Below are 19534 nucleotides of genomic sequence, written 5' to 3' on the forward strand. Positions count from 1 at the left end.
AAACACTATGTATACTGATGGTTATGTTTGTTATTATTGCACGGCATCTGATTTGCCATTCGCATGTTAACGCGAAAACATATGATTTGACATATATTGCGTTATCTTAAATAAACTTAAATCAGAAGATTCACACCATGTCGCGATTTAGCGGAGCGCTGCAACTTACCGACCTGGACGACTTTATAACTCCTTCACAGGTAAGCTGCTCCGCAGTAATAAAATAATAAATGAATTTATTAAATGTACGATTCAGGAATGCATAAAGCCCGTTATGATTGATAAGACCAAATCAAAAACTGGAGCTAAAATTACGGTTCAAGCAGATGGGTACTACGAGCAATCAGAGGTAAATTGTTGTAAAACATGTTTAATATATGTTCAAAATATAATATCTTACAGAGCGGCAAGCAAAAGCTTCAAAAGGTTGAAATCACACTACAAGATTGCCTGGCCTGTTCCGGCTGCATAACTTCCGCGGAGGGCGTGCTCATTACGCAGCAAAGTCAGGAGGAGTTGCTGAAAGTACTTCGAGAAAATCAAACGTTAAAGGCATCCGGTGACAATGATCAGGTCCGGACAATCGTATTTACAATTTCTGTTCAACCGCTGCTGAGTCTGGCGCATCGCTATGACCTCGGCGTTGAGGAGGCGAGTCGTTATTTGGCCGGTTATCTGCGGCAACTGGGCGCTGATTATGTGCTCTGCACAAAAATTGCCGATGATTTGGCGCTTCTCGAGTGCCGACAAGAGTTTGTAGAGCGCTTCCGCGACAACGCCGAACTCAGCATGTTGAGCTCATCGTGCCCTGGTTGGGTTTGCTATGCAGAAAAGACACATGGAAACTTTATATTGCCACATATAGCCACAACGCGATCGCCACAACAAATTATGGGCGTGCTGGTTAAACAGTTACTGGCCGAAAAGCTGGGTGTGCCCGGCTCGCGTATCTACCATGCCACAATCATGCCCTGCTACGACAAGAAGCTGGAGGCGTCACGCGAGGATTTCTACAGTGAAGTCAATGGCTCTAGGGATGTGGATTGTGTGATTACCTCGAGTAAGTGCAGCGTTCTTTCCGGCTCATACGGTTTGTCAATTCTTTCTTTCGCCCCGCAGTTGAAGTGGAGCAAATGCTGCAAGCAGAGGAACAAACGCTACAGCAATTCGAGCCCTCAGACATAGACTGGCCCTGGACGGATCAACAACCCGAGTTTCCGGTGTGGGCACACGAGGCTACCATGTCCGGCGGCTATGCGGAACATATTTTCAAATATGCCGCCAAAGAGCTGTTCAGCGAGGAAACGCCCAACGAGCTGCAATTCAAGGCGCTGCGCAATCGCGACTTTAGTGAAATAAGCTTGGAAAAAGATGGCAAAACCGTTCTTAAGTTTGCCATTGCCAATGGCTTTCGTAATATACAAAATCTGGTGCAGAAGCTAAAGCGTGGCAAGGGACCAGGCTATCACTTTGTCGAAGTCATGGCCTGCCCTTCCGGTTGCATAAATGGTGGCGCACAGGTGCGCCCAACTACAGGCCAGCATGTGCGGGAGTTAACCCAACAATTGGAAGAACTCTATAAGCAGCTGCCTCGCTCCAATCCGGATAATTCCTATACCAAACAAATTTATACAGATTTTCTGGACGGCGCACATACGGATAAATCATTAGAGCTTCTGCATACCAGTTATCATGCTGTAGAAAAACTAAACACGGCCCTAAATATTAAATGGTGAAGCAGCTTGTGTTTAATTCTTTATTCTTGCATAAAAATAGATAAAATTTACAAGTATGTAGGTTACATTTGTTATTAAGCTTCGCTACGTATTCGAAGTTTTGTGTGTGTTGGGTGTTAATAAATATTTAAATAAGACATGTTATTTTACATAAAAATTGTGTTTATAGATCCATATCTAGTTAAGTAGAATTAAGTACAAATTAAATTGTTATCCAATTACATTTTTTTAAATGCTGCAATTTAAACACAGTATCAAATTAATACCAAAATATTGATATCGTCAAATTGTATCGGTATCGATATCGCCGTAAGCTCTAAGGCATCGATAGGTCGATACCGCATCAACATCCCTAAATGAAATACACGTAAACCTTCTTTAACTGAACGCCCAGACAAAATAATATGATATTAAAAATATGTTTTGTGCTGCCACTTTTAACAGTTGCAATAGCAGTCGATGATCCACAAAAGCTAAAGGATAAATCAACAAAATTGCCACCCTGCAAAGCCTGCACCGTACTCGTGGAATCATTCAATTTGGGACTTGAGCGAACTAAACGAGGCAAGCATGCCGGCGGGGATGCGGCCTGGGAGCAGGAGAAAATGCGTGCCTATAAAAATAGCGAGGTGCGTTTCGTTGAGATCCAAGAGCAGCTGTGCAGTGAAGTCAAGCGTGGACAGGACCATTGCCACACCTTGAGCAACGATCACGAGTCGCTTATTGAAGACTGGTTCATACACAAGCAGGATGAGGAGACCGACCTGCATGCCTGGCTGTGTATTAAACAGCTCAGCGTTTGCTGCCCCCCAAACACATATGGACCCACGTGCCAGCCGTGCACCGATTGCAACAGTAATGGTGGGTAACCGGCAATTTTATTTTGGGTTACGATATTGATTCTTTTTAAAAACCATATCGAATAGGCAAATGCAAAGGAAGTGGCACGCGCAAGGGCAATGGCCAGTGCCTATGCGACAGCGGGTATGCCGGCACCAATTGCAATGAGTGCGATGAGCTACACTATGAATCCTTTCGCGATGCAACAAAGCTTCTATGCACATCTTGTCATGCCGCTTGTGGGGACGGCGGCTGCAACGGAGCTGGTCCGAAGAGCTGTCGCAAGTGCAAGGATGGCTGGCGCATGGACACCGAAAACGGTTGCGTAGATATCAATGAGTGTGTGGATCAGCACCGAGCCTGCCGGCCACAACAGTTTTGCGTTAACAACGAGGGTTCGTTCTCTTGTCTCGAGTGCGACCGTTCCTGTGACGGCTGCGATGGCGATGGCCCGGACATGTGCCGGAAATGCGCTGATGGTTATAAGCTGAAGGATGGCAAGTGTCAGGGTGAGTATAGATTGTATAGATTGGTCAATGCTGCGTGTAAAACAACTTTCACATTTCTTGCCCATGTGCTGGAACCGAAAGATCTATCCTCCCAGCAACGTGATTCATATGTTAACATCACCCGGCTGCTCACCTACTTTGGCATGTGCGTGGCCACGTGCGTAATCTTTCAGAGCTCCACACATATTGCCTATATTGTCGGTGGAGCGGTCGCTATCTACATAGCTGCCTCAGAGTACTGGTTAAATTGGACGGCGCAGGGCGCCCAAAAGCCTGAAATAGACACAAAACAGCTAGAGGATTTAATTATGAAGTCATTATAAGCCCAAAAAGACATCCGGAATTTTTCGCTGATAGAACGTTTATTTTATTCTGTGAATAATTCGTGCGATTGTGCATTCATCTGCAGTATTTTCATTGTGCATATTTGTGTTTCTTTTTTATATTTTGTTTACAGTAGCGTTGAAAGTGGACACCGATCCAGATGCAGATCACGCAGAGGAGGCGTCGGCACATGAGGAACTGTAACGCACAGATCTTAACAACTTAGTCAAATTTAGTTCAATAATATTACCAAATTATACTTTATGTGTACTGAAACTGAAATACCAAAATTGCCAAATTGAAAATTTTGTTTTGCTTGTGTGAATACCCTTATTACAGTTCTCCCATTAAACAACCGTTTTAGTGATATTATTCTTGATCGTCTAAGTAAACAGACTTTTTTTAATTTTCGCGTTGAATGTAAATGTAAAGTTTATTTAATAATTATTTATATTATATCCATATTGTTCAGGCTCAAATTTTTGTATTATCCTTAGAATTCCACATTCACAATATTTTTAGTTTGCAGTTCACTTGGGCAATGCATATTTTGAGTTTTGAAATATATTTATAAAATGTTCAAATGTGTTTTAAATTTCGATACTTGGTGAACATTTAAGCATCACTACACATCGATAACATCATTATCGATATATCGTGCTTAATGAGATATCGTTTCGTTACATAACCAACAGCTGTGAAAATGCAAGCGGTAATTTAAATTTGTAATCTGTTACTAAATAAAGTTTTTAAACCTTACATTCGTTGAGAAAAAGTTGTTTAATATAACTATGAAAACAAGATTATTAACGTGGAACATAATAACTAAGTTCACGATCAAATCAAATGGTAGTTTCTAATTTAATATCCTCCGACCCAACTGCGCATGTCCAACTCGAACCGAATGGGTCAACAGCAACGTCTGGAAGTTAATGTCGACGCATTGGAATGCGGCATGTTACTGCAGCAGGAAGCAGCGCATTTGAGTTTTGTTTGTGCGTGGCCCAGAAGGTCAAGCCCTGCTGTTATCGTCAGCGGCTAAAAAAAAAATCAATGATGTGGTAAAAAGTCCTGTGGCTGCACACAGTTAAAGCTGTTGAAATTGTTTAAATAAGCAAACGTTAACATTTCCGCCGTAAAATCAATACAGCTACGCTTTGGCACCTGACGCCAGGGCACTGGGCACCTCACATCCTGTTAAGTAGGCTTTTGCGTAACCAAGCCAAACACGTACATAGTTTCTATTTTGGTGAAGAGAAAAAAAAAAGGCAACACGAAAATTCCAAAAAAAAAAAAACACAGTGAGTTTCAGAAGTAAACATATTTGAATGCCAAAATGTCGTCGTCGTCGTCAGCATCACATCCATATGGACTGACAGCGAATGATATTGCTACTGAGTATCGGCCGTACGGCGGATCGGCCGGCATTGTGGCCAGCAATTCAATGTCAAGCACCGGACAGCAGCAACTGAGGCGACAACAGCAGGATCTGCAGGAGCGTGAGGATGCGCTTGAATATTTCATCAAGTTTCCAAAACCGACGGCCGATAATGATTTCGTGCTGGTCAGCGGCAATGAGGAGCATAATAATGTGCCAATCGTAATGCTATTGGGCTGGGCGGGCTGCCAGGATCGATATTTGATGAAATATTCAAAGATCTACGAGGAGAGGGGGTAAGCACAATAACAATAATAATAATAATAAGAATTAACATAAATGTGGCATAATCATTTAATTAACAGCCTGATAACCGTACGCTATACGGCGCCTGTGGATACGCTGTTCTGGAAGCGCAGCGAAATGGTTCCGATTGGAGAAAAGATCTTAAAACTGATACAGGACATGAACTTTGATGCGCATCCGTTGATTTTTCACATATTCTCCAATGGCGGCGCCTATCTCTATCAGCACATCAATCTGGCCGTCAGAAAGCACAAGTCCCCATTGCAGGTGCGCGGTGTCATCTTTGATTCGGCGCCAGGCGAACGTCGCATGCTCGGCTTGTATCGTGCCATAACAGCAATTTATGGAAAAGAGAAGCGATGCAATTGCCTCACAGCTTTGGCCATAACCCTGACACTGAGCATCATGTGGTTTGTCGAGGTGAGTTACAGGTTGCTGCCCCATCCACCCATCCATCCATCCATCCACCCATCCACCACACGTCATCTAATGTGCCATTCAATTGCAGGAAACTTATTCAGCCTTTAAGAATTTGTTTGTCAAGTCAACGCCATTGCATGCCAGTCCATTTTGTGAGCTGAAGAACGAGACAAACAAATATCCGCAACTGTTTCTATATTCAAAAAGCGATGTGGTCATACCGTACAAGGATGTGGAGAAGTTTATACGGATGCGGCGTGATCAGGGCATCAATGTGTCGTCTGTTTGTTTTGAGGATGCCGAGCATGTTAAGATCTATACCAAGTATCCTGCACAATATGTGCAGAGTGTGTGTAGTTTTATTCGCAACTGTATGTCCATACCGTCCTATCAGTTGGCTGGCGAAATAACCGACTCCGAGTCTGCCGAGCAACTGCAATTGGAACAACAACAACAACAGCTGCAACTGCAACTGCAACAACAACAACAACAGCAGCAGCAGCCAGGCGGCAATTTGAAATATGATTAAATTTTGGTTTCGATTTAAACGCTAAGGGCGCTCGCTAGGACGGCAGGATAACGCATCAAACGTATGTGATAGGCAGCACAACTACTATAACTACTAACTATTTGCAAAATATTCGAAGAAATGCAAAAAAAAAATTTTAAACGTAATTATTGACAAATTGAATGCAGGCGAACGCATGGCGCCCGCTGCCGCTTTAATGTAGAAACGAATTTAAGAGTTACTCAATCTAAACGTGCATTCTTATATTTTTCTCCCCTTTGCAAAAATGCACAAGAAACGCAAATAAACAAATTAATAATCATCAATTTCGTAGCGTTGCGAGTTTAAATTCAAAATGCAATATTACGAATGACAGCTAGCTGCTATGAAACTCGCCAGGGTGGTGTGCCACTATCGAAAGTTGATGGCGCAATCGTTTATATTCGATAACTCTTGGCGAGTCGCCATCTTGGAATGTGCGAAGAAGAAGAAGCGAACAAAAAGCAAGCGAAAAATCTTTAAGCGTATTTATTTAAATGTATAAATTGCATAAATCATTAAATTTAAGAACAAGCACACATATTTAATGCTCTACTCATCAATATAAAAGAAATCCCAGCACAGCTGCCACGTTGCGTTTGCCCAAAAAGGCTAAGCCAAAAAAAAAATCGAAATCTCCGACGGCCCGAAGGTATCACACACAACACTCACACACACACAGGCCATACATCAGTGCATGCAAAAAGAGGCAGAAGAACCAAAGCCAGGCAGAGAGTGTTTTCCCACACGTTTCAGTGAAGCTACTTGGATCTAAGGTAAATAAAGCAATGAACAGTAACAGCACGCTCAGGTGTGTACCCAAATAATGGAAATAATTCTGCCGCTGACACCAACGCCGCGGCACACATCGAAAGTACGGTGCACGCATTTATGCGTGTATGTGTTTTTGTGTGTGTGTGTGAGTGTGTGTATGTGCGCAATTAATGCATATTTTACATTGATCAATTTTATGTTGCAGACGCCGTTGTCGACTTCTGGCCAGGCAGAAGCACCACACAAGCGGAGATTGTGTTGCGGCCAGGTGATATAACTAAACAATCGCGACAGCTTGCAACGGACTATGTCTAACTATTTGCGCCAGCAGAAACCACAAGAGCACACATAGCCATGGCTGCGACGAGAAAATTGCAAGGTAAGCACAATTCTCCCTGCATACATTTGTATATATATATATATATATGTACATATTCGTGCGTGTCTTCAAATTCTGATTCTGTAAACATTATCGATATCCTACGATAGGTGAAATTGATCGATGTTTAAAAAAGGTAGGCGAGGGCGTGGAAACGTTTGAGGATATATGGAAAAAGGTACACAATGCAACAAATACCAACCAGAAGGTGAGCCCATGACAAGCGCTTACGTTTGAATTTCCTAATGTCTTTACTCTCTCTTTATAGCAAAAGCACCTGCAGGAAAAGTATGAGGCAGATCTTAAAAAGGAAATTAAGAAGCTGCAGCGATTACGTGATCAAATCAAATCATGGATTGCATCCGCCGAGATCAAAGATAAAAGCGCGCTGCTTGAGAACCGAAGGCTCATTGAAACGGCAAGTTGTGTTCATAGCTATGGATGGCTTGATCTTTAGACGAACAAACATTTCGTCCCTCTATATTATCAATATTGATTAATCAAAGAGCAAATCCCGGACGTATTAAGATTTCTAACATCAAAAATTATAAATTGATGTCGCTTCAATAGCTTGTTGAAAGCAATTTGTTTAATGCATATCCTATCTTATAGAAGTCTTAAATTAATTATTACAATGTTTCGACTATTGATAAGCTATCGACAATGCCTCCTAGCGACTATCCAGACCTATGTTATTAATTTTGCCCATTCGAATATCCTTACAGCAAATGGAACGCTTCAAGGTTGTGGAGCGTGAGACAAAAACAAAAGCCTATTCCAAGGAGGGGCTGGGCGCCGCACAAAAAATGGATCCAGCGCAACGGATCAAAGATCATGCGCGTAATTGGTTAACCGGCTCAATTAGTACACTGCAAATTCAAATAGATCAGTATGAGAGCGAAATTGAATCCCTGTTAGCGGGAAAAAAGAAACGTGTGGATCGTGACAAACAGGAGCGCATGGATGACTTGCGGAGTAAGCTAGATCGTCATAAATTTCATATAACCAAGCTGGAAACGCTGCTGCGACTGCTGGATAACGATGGTGTCGAAGCGGATCAGGTGAACAAAATTAAGGATGATGTCGAATACTATATTGATTCATCGCAAGAGCCGGACTTTGAGGAAAACGAGTTCATCTATGACGACATTATCGGTCTAGACGAGGTCGAGCTGAGCGGAACGGCCACAACGGACAGTAACAACAGCAACGAAACCAGCGGCTCGCCCAGCAGCGTTACCTCCGGCGGCAGTCCATCCCAATCGCCAGTTACAGTGCAGCAGGTGTTGCCATCCTCCTCCACACAACCGCAATCAGCAATGGCAGGCAGCAGCAGTTCAGGCGGTGGCACCAGCGCCGCAAGTGCTGCCCAATTTCAGCATTTGCAGGCTGCAGCCGCAGCGGCTGCAGCAGCCGCCGCACAGCAATCGAATGGCAACAATGTGGGCTATGCGAGCGACACCAGCGCAGCTTCATCCTCAGCGACAACGTCCACCGAGGCGACAACAGGTGGCGAGAAGCGCAACAAAAGCAGCGAAAGCAATGCTAACAGCAGCAAAGCGAAGGTAAAATGATTTCTCCCCAGAAAAATTTCATTTGGCCTGCCCGAGAACAAATACGCTCGCGGACACAATCGTATTTTGCATGCTCATCTAAACAGCGGGCTTACAACGGGTTTATACAAAAAGCGCAATTCAAAAAAAAGCTCTCCTAGCCTTATATGTTGTCATTAACATGGGCTTTGACTCGATCTTTAAGTGTAGTTAATAGAAGTCAAAGTGGTTCGTGGTTCCTTCGGGCTGAGACACGGCTGGACGTAAGTTCAGCCCGTTTCCAGTATCAATATTCGATGCATAAGCATCTAAGTGACTTCGTATCGTTCTGGAACGGGTGCGTTTTCTGACCCTTGCAACTCCGTGTAGCTTCTTGTAGTATATAATTTAGTTGGGTGTTGATAAGATGTTGGGAGCAGAAATAATTTGGTTTACAATATCTTATAAACAAAAGTTTTGTCTTACAAATCCGACCGATAGATCTTATGACAGCTATATGATAAGGTGGTCTGATTCCTTTAACAAAGCGACGTACATGGCCTATATTGACTCGGCTGTTGATAATGATTGATAAAATTAAATTTTTAATTTGTTTATTTTGCACTCTAACTTTCCTAATGAAGTCTTGTAGCCTGATCTAATTTATACGCATCCATTTGCAGCAGCAACCTCAACAGCCGATCAAGCCGACGCCAGTGCGTGCCACAGCAAAAGCACCCGCGGGTAGTGATAGTGAGTACCAAAAATTCAATGCCAATTCGATGGGTAACTAATGGGTAAAAAAATAAACAACAATTTAAATTCCCTAGCAGCTCAAGTCAATAAGATTATCAGCTCAACGCCCAGCAAAAACCAGCAGCAGCAGCAGCAGCTACCCACGGTCGCTTCCGTTTTGGCGTCTAGCGGGACACAGAACAACAGCAGCAGCAGCAGTAGCAGCAGCAGCAATGTCGCTGCCAGTGGTCACAATCCTGCCGTGCAGCCACATGCTCCAACGCCTGGTCTGAGTGCAGTTAATGTTGCCGTCTCCGCGGGCACAGCGGCAACAGCAGCAGCAGCAGCGGCTGCCGCTGCGGCATCAGCGAGCAACAGCACCAACAACATTCAAGGCCAATCTGTGATTCAAGCGACACCAACAATTGCATTTGCAGCGGTGGCTAAACACAACACATGTAGGTTCCGCTAAAATACTAGCTAACGTAAATATTATTTATGTAAATTGTTTTTATTGTCAATAGCACTACTGGAAAATGGACCTGTGCTGCAGCAACAGCAGGCAACAGCGCCCACGGTGGCCGCCATTGTGAGTGCCAGCGCACAGGCACAACAGCAACAACAGCAGCAACAGGCGGCGCAATTATCCAATCTTCAAACGAATTCCTCACACATGCAAAACGGTAATACATTGTTAATATTGGCTAATATAAAGGTTATACTTAGGGTCGTTTAAATTTAGGCTCTGCTTTTTAAAGTGCGTAAAATAAGGTACCATGAATATGTTAGCATCACGTTCTTTTTTTTACTTATATATATTATTTGTGAATCTTTCCATGTATAACTTAATTTAGTGGTTCACGCCAACTGAAAGCAGATTAAGGGTTTTGTCGTTAGCTAGGTGTTTCCAACGTGCACTATGTTATGTCCACGTGCCGCTACATGTTTCCGTTTTCGTCTAGCATAAAGATAAACAAAGATGTTATTTGAGAAGATGCAGAGTCCAAGGTAGCGGAATGTGTGCGTGTGGGTTTATAAATACGAATGTGACAGCAATTTAGAGTTTCACCCAGCACTGCCAATTAGATCACCCTTTCTATATCCTTCCAGAGGATCTTCTAATTCTAACACAGAATACATTCTACATCACTTAAATCTATAAATTCTGGATCAGTAACAACAGGGCAGACAATAAATTTTTGCTGCAGAGCAACAATAATATTTGTTATACAAAATAGTTTAACCAAGCTTAATATGTTTTCAATATATTAAGCCACATGATGTAGAAACAAATGTGGAATCAAATATCTATATAAATATATAAGCAAAAGTTGTTAAGAATCTTAAAATCCTTTCTGGTTTATATTTAAGCTCGTAATTAATATATAATGCCATATGCTTCATTCTTTTACAGGTCTGCCCGTCTCACTCAGCAGTAGCAGCAGTGGCAGTAGCAACAGCAGCACCAATAACAATAGCAATGCTGTCGATGCGATTTCATTGAAAACCATGGCACAGGAAGCCATTAATCGATCTGTGATCGAGCCAAATTCCCTGAATCAGCAGCAGGCAAGTAATATAGACGCGAGACAGCAGCAGCAGCAGCAACAACAACAGCAGCAGCAGCAGCAACAACAACCGCAGCAGCAGCAAGCAGCGCCGCAATCGCTGCTGCAACAGCATTTCAGTACTGAAACAACTGCCAACCAACAACAACAACAACAACAGCAGCAGCAACAACAACAACAGCAGCAGCTTCAACAGCAACAACAACAAGCGACAGCGGCAGCAGCAGCGCAGCAACAACAACAACAACAACAACAGCAAAATGCAGCAGCAGCAGCAGCCGTGGCAGCAATCGGTACCATCGTTGCTGCAGCCAGCAATGGTCCCACAGCGGGCAGTGGACTCATGAATCTGGCGAATGCTGCTGGTCAGCCATCAACCGGCAACGGTGGTGTTGTTGTCGCAGCTAATGCCAAGACGCATACAGCACAGCAACAACAGCAGCAACAACAGCAGCAACAACAACAGCAGCAACAGCAACAGCAAATTGCAACAACAGAGGCGCACATACCACCGCTGTTGGGCGTAACGCCGTTGGGTCCAACGCCGCTGCAAAAGGAGCATCAGCTACAGTTCCAAATGATGGAAGCCGCATATTATCACCTGCCACAGCCGATTGACACTGAGAAGCTACAAACATATTTTCATCGCTCACCGGTGCAAACGCCAGCGCACTATCCCCAGGTGAGTCAGGTACATTGATTCAACTGTAATCCGACATGGCTATAATTTAACAATTTACGCATCCAAGGCACAGCTGCCCATATACGATACCGTTGAATTCTATCAGCGACTCTCTACGGAGACACTCTTCTTTGTATTCTACTACATGGAGGGCTCCAAGGCGCAATATCTCGCCGCCAAGGCGCTCAAAAAGCAAAGCTGGCGCTTCCACACCAAATACATGATGTGGTTTCAGAGGCACGAGGAGCCTAAAATTATCAACGATGATTACGAACAGGTGAGCCAGGTTTACTGCTCAAAGCAGACACCACACACAATTTACAAGTATATATTCTAAAGCAAAATGTAAGTAACTGAACCGATAATTGGATGTCCGTTAGACGCAGTTAGAACATAATGTTTTAGTCGGTCTTATTAGGTTACTAGGTCTTATAGCTAGCATATAAATGATAAGGCGAAAAGATCGTCTTATTTTTGCTTAAAATGGTTGTTTGTGGTTCTTCGAAGTTTCGTGACAGGCCTTTACATCTATAGACTTGATTTTACTTAATTTTTGATTGTTCATAGTTGATTGTTTATAAACAATTTACTTAGCTTCTTTATTTTACAACTATTCAGCAAACATCATGTGGGAAACTATGGTTTCTATCATAGGACAAAATCTTCTGCTTCTCTAGAATAGAAATCCAACTTTTTAATGGGGTTTGATTCAATCTTATGAGCTTTACTCTCGGTTATTGAGTGCTATTTGTCAATACGATAAAGAACTTGCCTGTAAGTTCTCTCACATTTTCACCTAGCTGAGGGGAGATTATAATCCAACCAAGTCCAGCCAAGTAAAACCTCCAAAAGCTGTTCGGAGAAATCCAATCAGTTATTTATTTTAATAATAGCGATTAATAAATAATAATTAACTTTGTTTTCAGGGTACGTACATCTACTTCGATTATGAGAAATGGAGTCAGCGCAAAAAGGAGGGCTTCACCTTTGAATACAAGTACTTAGAAGACAAGGAGCTGAATTGAAGGATGCGTTGTTGTGATGCGGATGCGGATGCGTCGGCTGTTTATGAGAAAACCAATCCATTACTACAATAATGAATCAATAGCCCACAATATTCACGCATAACAGAAGAACACTCACACACACACACACACATACATACACACGCACACACACACACACAACACACACACACACACACATCCAACAGAATCGCACACATTCAATCATCACTTTCGCACACACACTGCAACATAAATCCATAAACTAATGAAAAGATCATGTGTAAGAAGCGATAAAGCAGCAAGCCGTAAGCATAAGTGAAAAGGAGAAAAACAATGAAGTATGATACTGATACTTGTTCGGAAAATCCATGTAAAAACATATGCTTTTTTATATAAATGTTTTATTGTTTATTATTTTTTTTTTTTAAGATTTACTTCCAACACAATGAGAAAAAAACAAAAACAAAAAAAAAAAGAAACAAACTATAAAAAAGTTATGCAAAATACGTGCAACAATTTGAATTTTCTGGCAGTGTTGTTCCTCTACCCCCTTATCCCGCCCCTCAATCTGCAAGCTCCTATTAGATTACCGCTTAGCGTCACTTCACACACCCGCACATCCCGCTCGAGCTCCCCGCCCCTCCTACGCATTTGCATGATGTATAAAGAGCGCAACAGTGTGCAGTGAATACTTTTAATTGTAAACAAATATCGCACCGATTTTTTGTATTGCGTTTGCGTAGTTACATTAAAAAAAAAAAACAACAAAACTAAAAAACTCGTGAGAATTAAAGTAATAACAAACACTTCAGCTGATCTTATTTAAATTTAATAATGTAATTACGATTACTAAGATCATTGATTAAGTTGAGCATGATAATGATGATGCTGCAAAGCAAACAAACAACAAATTATTGCGTAAAATTAAATTTTTTTAAATGTAAGCAAAATAAAAAACAAAACGTGAGAAAATAGTTGAAAACATGTTTAGTGTTTATTTTTTTCCTTTTATTTCTTCGTATTCTTTTCTCTTGGTTTTTCTATTTAGCCTGTTTGATCCTAAGATCGTTTGAGTCTTATTTTGTTCGTTTAAATGTTAATAAGTCATAGTCAAATGATATAAACAATTGCATTTTAGAATGTTTTTGCGTAAATATAGCATTTTTGCTAAACAAAAAACGAAATACATATTTAAAAATTTTACAAGAATAGTTTTAAACGAGAATAAAACAAATGCATGCAAAACAACATGAAAAACATTTTAAAAATTATATAAAAACAAAAAAAAAAACAGAACAAAACAAAAAACCAAAAAATGCATTAAAATATACATAAATACAATTCTACGCCGGCGACTGCGTATTGGATTTTATTAAAAAAAAATACAACAATATATCCGTGCAAATATATGGTCATCCGATCGGCTTAAGATTTTCAAGACTCTACATAAATTATAAGGCAATATGTAAGTGTTTCATCGATAGGAAAATCCACTCGTGGAGCGGAAAATGCGATTAAATCTATTATATTTCCACGGGTGAAAGAAAAGTGCGTGAAAAGTGAGTTTTTACATCAGTGTGTGTGTGTATGTATTTTTTTTTAACCAAATTTAACACCACTTAAAAAAAATGAAAAACATTTGCAAACATGCTTCGCGTCTATTACAGTTACATGAAAGCTGTGTTTTACAGCCTAATTCATGTTTGCATTTACATTCATATACATGTATGTTAACAGAGTGCATGTCTATGCATGTAAATGTACGTGCATATTGTTTTGTGTTTTATAGCGAACAGAAGTGTTTCTTTTTTACGTTGCGCATTGTCTTTGAATTTGATCTGAAAAGTTACAGTTGACCTCAAAATTATAAAGAAATATTAAAATCATTATTCATATATATTTAATAGATCAATTTTGTGCTTAGCATTAAATTGATCGGATGTTGTTGGTAAGTCTCTCAACAAGCTTATTGCTTGTTTTCTTTTACAGTTCGTTTTTTGCTCTCGCGCGCAACTGTATTCTATATGTAGAAAACGCGCTCTCTCTCTCGCTTAATTTCGGTCTCTGCTCCCATATATTTACGTTTCGGACTCTCTTTAATGTTATTGTTGACGCTCTCATCAATTTTATTTTTTATGATTTACTCTTCGAGCATATTATATAGATATCGGAGAGCAAACAAATTTTTCAAGGCAATATCAGGACTTGATCGGAATTGACCAAATCCTGAGGCTGAAAATTCAACAGATATTTTCCTCGGTCGGGCAGTTCCTGCAGGCAAATATAGAATTCATAAGTAGAATCCTTGAAACCATCCCAGTTAAAAAAATAAGTTAAAATTTCCAAAAATTCTGTATGTCCCCAGTGAAAGGATAAAGAACACTCATTTTTACAGGGTATATTTTGATACAATATACAATATCCTTGACGGAAGTATCCTTAGAAAATATCGCATACTTTGATTTATGATCATATATATAATATAATTTGCTATATAGAGCATTGCATGATTTCTTTAATGCGTTACAAGTTTTATGAAAATTCTTAAAATAACCCTTTAGAAATGCATTAAAAATATGAAAAAGGACATTTGAAAAATATTCTAGAAAGAAATGCGTCAAATATGCATATATGTACATCTGATTTTATGCGCAGCTCTTGCGTATTGGAATTAATATATTTATGTACAAATATGTACCTAAAAATATAAAACGAGAAACATGAAATTTTCAACCTGGGCAAAGCGAGGATAAATACATGGAAAAAGAAACGTATGCTGAAAGTGATAGAAAATGGATTTTTCAAATCTTAAGATAATTAAGCGACATTGGTTGCCTGGTTGCCATTGCTGCCCCAGACGACATCGTCCTCGTCCTCGTCATGGCCCCAGCCCTGATCCCCTGCGTCATCGACATCATGACCATTTGAGCCCATTGATGTGGCCGCAAAACGACTGGCATCGATTTGCACAACCTCCGGATCGCTGCTGGCGGGCTTTGTCTCAATAATCGGTTCCATGTCCTTGAAGAAATCAAATTCAGCCGGCTCGGAGCGGTTGGCCGGCGTTGTCAGCTGCACTTGAATGTCCAGCGCACTGAGATCATCAATGAGCTGCCGGTTGAACGATGGCGGCGGCGGCGCCGGAATTGTTTTCTTGACGTCCGTGGAGACGCTGGAGCAGGCGGTGCGGAAAGAGTCGGCAAGCGAAGGCTGCGTGGCCTGTGTGGAGGTGCTGCTATTCGTTTCCACATTGTTTAGATTTAGCTCATCCATGGCCTCCTGTTTGACATGCAAGCGCTGCAGCTCATCCGTATTGTCCCAATCGGACCACGCCTCCTCCTCATCATTGACCAGCGTCTGTTCGTGCGCCGCACTGCTGGTGGAGCTGTCAGCGTTGTCGGAGCTGCTGTCGGGACAGCTGCCTTGGCTCAGCTCCAGGGGCTTCTCGCTTAAATTTGTAACGCTCTTATCATCCTCGCCGCCATCAGGACTCAGACGCAGTGGCATTGGCGCCACATTGCTCTCAACTGGCAACGGACTGCCCGAGACCATATAGTCAACTGCATCCACAGCGCTGCCATTCATGAGCGGCGTTATCGACCGTGGCTCTTGCCAAGGTGTGCTGCAGTCCGTAGAAACGGCCGCATGCGGCCTTCCATCCGAAAAGCAGCGCCTTCTGTCCCCGCCGAGCACAGTGGCTGCACCCAAAATGGGCACGAGATCGGCCAGGCAACGCAATGTCTTGGCTACGAGCACATCGTTGGTATCGTTCATGCCCATCTGTAAATGCGGCAAGATCTCAGACTGCAATTGCTCGTCGCTCAACAGACGCACGTACTCCATGAAATAGTCGAGCAGAATGAGTCTAATCTGTGCATCGCGCAGGCGAAACATTTTCAATATATGCGGCAGCAGATACTGCAAGTACGTCTGTGGAGCGAACAGGGCCGTGGTGCCATTCTCTGTCTTGGTACGCAGCACATACGGTGTGACGCAGTGCTGGGCGGTGGGATCCAGCAGCACCATTCGTGACAGCAGATCGCTGGCCAATTGAGAGGCAACGACCTGTTCATCGAAACAGCGCAGACGCTCGATTAGATTGCTGAAGAATTGTTGACGCTCCTGCACGGACTTTAGCGGCAGCTCAAAGAGAAAGGAATGTATTAGGACGAACTCATGGTTAAAATACGGATGCAATAGCACAGCAGACAGCTTGGGTCGCAGCTCGATATTCTGATGCTTCAAGTGAGTGCTACAATAATCCCGAAATTCCTGCACATGCGGTGTGCTGGCCGTGCCACAGTTGTCCAGTATATGCTCGCAGAGCGTGGCAAAGGCAAACTGTTCCAGACCCAGTTCGCCGTTGGCCGAGTCTATTGCCAGCGGCTGCCGGAAGCTGTGCGCCAGCTCTAAGATCTCTTTACTCAAGTCCTTGGCCTTCCATACGTACTCAAAGCCGGCCAAGCGCCAGCTGCCCTTATCCGTCACGTAAATTGACTGTGTGCAAATGTTGAGATGTCGTGCCAGTGCCTTTTCAATGAGAAATATCAGACTGCATAGTATGGTGCGCAGGCCGAGGCACACTTGTATCGGGCTCTGCTGGGCAAGCACATCGCTCAACGGCCTCACGCGCTCCGTGGCCAAATGCTTTTGTCCGGACTGATCCCAGGTGGACATATACTTAAGTATGTACGGATGGCGATAGATCATCAGGTTCTGTGACACACAATTGCGGCATTTAGTGGTCAAACATTTGGTTTGTACATGTGGAACTTACCTTAATGGCACGCTCCATTGGCCCTTGGGCTGCCCATAGCTGTCCCTTTACTAGGAGCTCACCCTTGAATATGGACAGATGCTGGCCATCGCTTCCTTCCTCGTTGCATGTTGTTGGCGACTCGGCATTGTACAGGGCCCAAAAATCATTGACTTCAACGGCATTTTTGTCAATTATTAGACCTTTTAATTTGCTGCCTTCATTGCCCATTTTTTATAAACATTAACGAGTAACATTTATGTTAGGTTAACCTGGAGTGCAACGTATGGCTAACAGTCACGTAACGCAAAACTGTTAACAAAACTGTTAACGCAAAAATTAGCATATGTTTATGATACAGTGTTGCAAAAGCCTGCAATTGCATATCTTTAGAGCACTGAACGTCGTACACCAGGTTCGAGACGAAAAGTTTTCGCTTTTATTATTGTTTATAAGTAAACAAAAAATTAGTACAAAATGGATTTATACGACGACATCGACGCAAAGCCACGCGCCACCCAAATGGATGGATGGTCTTCGGGCATCAAAATGCTGCAAACACAGTTGGCAGTAAAAAAAGCCCAGCTGCCGAAGCCCAAGGCGAGGGATCAAATCAAGAAACCGGTCAGTAAAATTCTATTCACTGCGCATATGTATCTATAAAAACTAATTACAACTTATTCACAGCTTATGACACCAGTGGTTAATTTGCGCACCAAGCGCAACGCAGACGCCGAAAATTTTGTGCCCATGACAGTCGCTGCCAGGCCAATCATTACCAGCACGACAGTGGCGCCTCCGCCGGCACTGGAGAACATTAAAACAGATGATTGGGATTTCGTGGACGAATATGATCCACAGTGGCCCAACGAGTACGAGAAACTAAAGGACAAGACAAAGGGTAGTGACAAGTCACGCAACAGTGGCGGAAGTGGCAATCGCGAAGAGCGCGACCGAGATCGAGACAGGGATCGCGATCGGGATCGTAAGCGCAACCGTGGCGGACGCCGGGAGACACATAATCATGACACCTCGCCACCAGCCATGAAATTCAGTGGCTTTGGTCAGCGACAAAGTGATGAAGACAGATACAGTCCGCCGGCGCCAGGTTCAGTTGCCAAGCAGGGCGGTGGTGCGGCCATAGCGCCACCACCTTCACTATCCATCGACAATGGGGATGGGTCTTCGAATGTAACCATACCGTATTCTGCCAGCTCGGTAGCCGCAAAGATAATGGCCAAGTACGGATTCAAGGATGGTCAGGGATTGGGCAAATCAGAGCAGGGCATGTCTGTAGCCCTGCAAGTGGAGAAGACATCAAAGCGCGGCGGTCGCATCATACACGAAAAGGACGTATTTTTACCACCTCCATCTACCTCACCGCCGCTCTCTCAGCTGTCCGCTGTGAACGTAACGCCGCCAGTTTCGAGTCCCAGTCCTACTGCTGCTGCCGCCGCCTCCATGCCACCGCCACCATTGCCGGGTGCAGCAACACCCGCACCGGCCAGTGAGCCCGAGCCTAGCATTACCGAAATCATGAAGGCGCCCAGCAAAGTTGTTTTGCTACGCAACATGGTCGGACCGGGCGATGTGGATGAGGAACTCGAACCTGAGGTCAAGGATGAGTGCAACACAAAGTATGGTGAAGTCAACAGTGTTATCATACACGAGGCCTTTGGTACGGTTCCGGAGGATGCCGTCAAAATATTTGTAGAGTTTAAACGTATAGAAAGCGCCATAAAGGGTGGGTTATAAATTTAAGAAACTTTGATTTAACATATAACTAATACTCTCGCTTCTTACAGCTGTTGTAGATTTGAATGGTCGATTTTTTGGCGGACGACAAGTGCGTGCTGGATTCTATAACTTTGATAAATTTAAAAGCTTTCAATTAAATTAAGCCAATAAACAATTCTGCAATGGGTTTCATATCTGTTTCAAGCACAGCGCCCTCTTTTTGCTATGATGTATTTTTCCCCTGATCGATGTTAGTATGACAGAGTCGCTGGTGTTTGTAATCGATAACTGCAGCTGACTGTGG

At 42.8% G+C, this 19534-nt stretch overlaps 6 protein-coding genes and 1 long non-coding RNA gene across 9 annotated transcripts; 5 read left to right on the plus strand and 2 right to left on the minus strand.

Moving 5' to 3' along the window:
* Window positions 1-3: 3 nt before the first annotated feature.
* On the plus strand, window positions 4-1893 carry LOC6627489 (probable cytosolic Fe-S cluster assembly factor GJ13047). The gene is made up of 4 exons (XM_002051258.4): window positions 4-200; window positions 257-349; window positions 403-1060; window positions 1120-1893. The coding sequence occupies exons 1-4, from the start codon at window positions 138-140 to the stop codon at window positions 1734-1736; spliced, it is 1431 nt and encodes a 476-aa protein (XP_002051294.1). The 5' UTR covers window positions 4-137; the 3' UTR covers window positions 1737-1893.
* Window positions 1894-2078: 185 nt separating this feature from the next.
* On the plus strand, window positions 2079-3714 carry Creld (Cysteine rich with EGF like domains). 3 transcript variants are annotated; one of them, XR_011416654.1, is made up of 4 exons: window positions 2080-2597; window positions 2663-3085; window positions 3167-3459; window positions 3543-3714. XR_011416654.1 is itself a non-coding variant. In XM_015172553.2 (3 exons), the coding sequence occupies exons 1-3, from the start codon at window positions 2141-2143 to the stop codon at window positions 3611-3613; spliced, it is 951 nt and encodes a 316-aa protein (XP_015028039.1). In that variant the 5' UTR covers window positions 2079-2140; the 3' UTR covers window positions 3614-3714. The 3 variants fall into 3 exon arrangements, 2 of the variants coding, with proteins under 2 accessions (XP_015028039.1, XP_002051293.1); XM_015172553.2 differs by lacking the exon at window positions 3167-3459 and having other exon boundaries at window positions 2079-2597; XM_002051257.4 differs by having other exon boundaries at window positions 3167-3714.
* On the minus strand, window positions 3426-4240 carry LOC116651385 (uncharacterized). The gene is made up of 2 exons (XR_004304370.2): window positions 4170-4240; window positions 3426-4104 (listed from the first exon to the last, which is right to left on the minus strand). It is a non-coding gene; the product is annotated as an uncharacterized lncRNA (long non-coding RNA).
* A 169-nt stretch (window positions 4241-4409) lies between these two features.
* On the plus strand, window positions 4410-6347 carry LOC6627487 (transmembrane protein 53). Its single transcript, XM_002051256.4, has 3 exons — window positions 4410-5083; window positions 5153-5513; window positions 5602-6347. The coding sequence occupies exons 1-3, from the start codon at window positions 4746-4748 to the stop codon at window positions 6040-6042; spliced, it is 1140 nt and encodes a 379-aa protein (XP_002051292.1). The 5' UTR covers window positions 4410-4745; the 3' UTR covers window positions 6043-6347.
* Window positions 6348-6475: 128 nt separating this feature from the next.
* Window positions 6476-13723, plus strand: Not3 (CCR4-associated factor Not3). The gene is given in 13 exon segments (XM_032437641.2): window positions 6476-6836; window positions 7040-7213; window positions 7324-7421; window positions 7482-7631; window positions 7939-8778; window positions 9429-9498; window positions 9579-9938; window positions 10005-10163; window positions 10895-11238; window positions 11241-11274; window positions 11378-11730; window positions 11798-12007; window positions 12657-13723. Coding segments are annotated over 12 exon segments (2742 nt in total). The 5' UTR covers window positions 6476-6836; window positions 7040-7188; the 3' UTR covers window positions 12756-13723.
* Window positions 13724-15120: 1397 nt separating this feature from the next.
* LOC6627485 (protein-associating with the carboxyl-terminal domain of ezrin) lies at window positions 15121-17793 on the minus strand. The gene is made up of 2 exons (XM_002051254.4): window positions 17515-17793; window positions 15121-17453 (listed from the first exon to the last, which is right to left on the minus strand). Exons 1-2 carry the CDS (start codon window positions 17722-17724, stop codon window positions 15555-15557), a joined length of 2109 nt encoding a protein of 702 aa, XP_002051290.1. The 5' UTR covers window positions 17725-17793; the 3' UTR covers window positions 15121-15554.
* A 45-nt stretch (window positions 17794-17838) lies between these two features.
* On the plus strand, window positions 17839-19437 carry Spf45 (splicing factor 45). The gene is made up of 3 exons (XM_002051253.4): window positions 17839-18117; window positions 18181-19237; window positions 19299-19437. Exons 1-3 carry the CDS (start codon window positions 17971-17973, stop codon window positions 19391-19393), a joined length of 1299 nt encoding a protein of 432 aa, XP_002051289.1. The 5' UTR covers window positions 17839-17970; the 3' UTR covers window positions 19394-19437.
* The last annotated feature ends 97 nt before the right edge of the window (window positions 19438-19534 follow it).

This window comes from Drosophila virilis, chromosome 4, assembly GCF_030788295.1.
Source record: "Drosophila virilis strain 15010-1051.87 chromosome 4, Dvir_AGI_RSII-ME, whole genome shotgun sequence".
Taxonomy (NCBI): Eukaryota; Metazoa; Arthropoda; class Insecta; order Diptera; family Drosophilidae; genus Drosophila; species Drosophila virilis.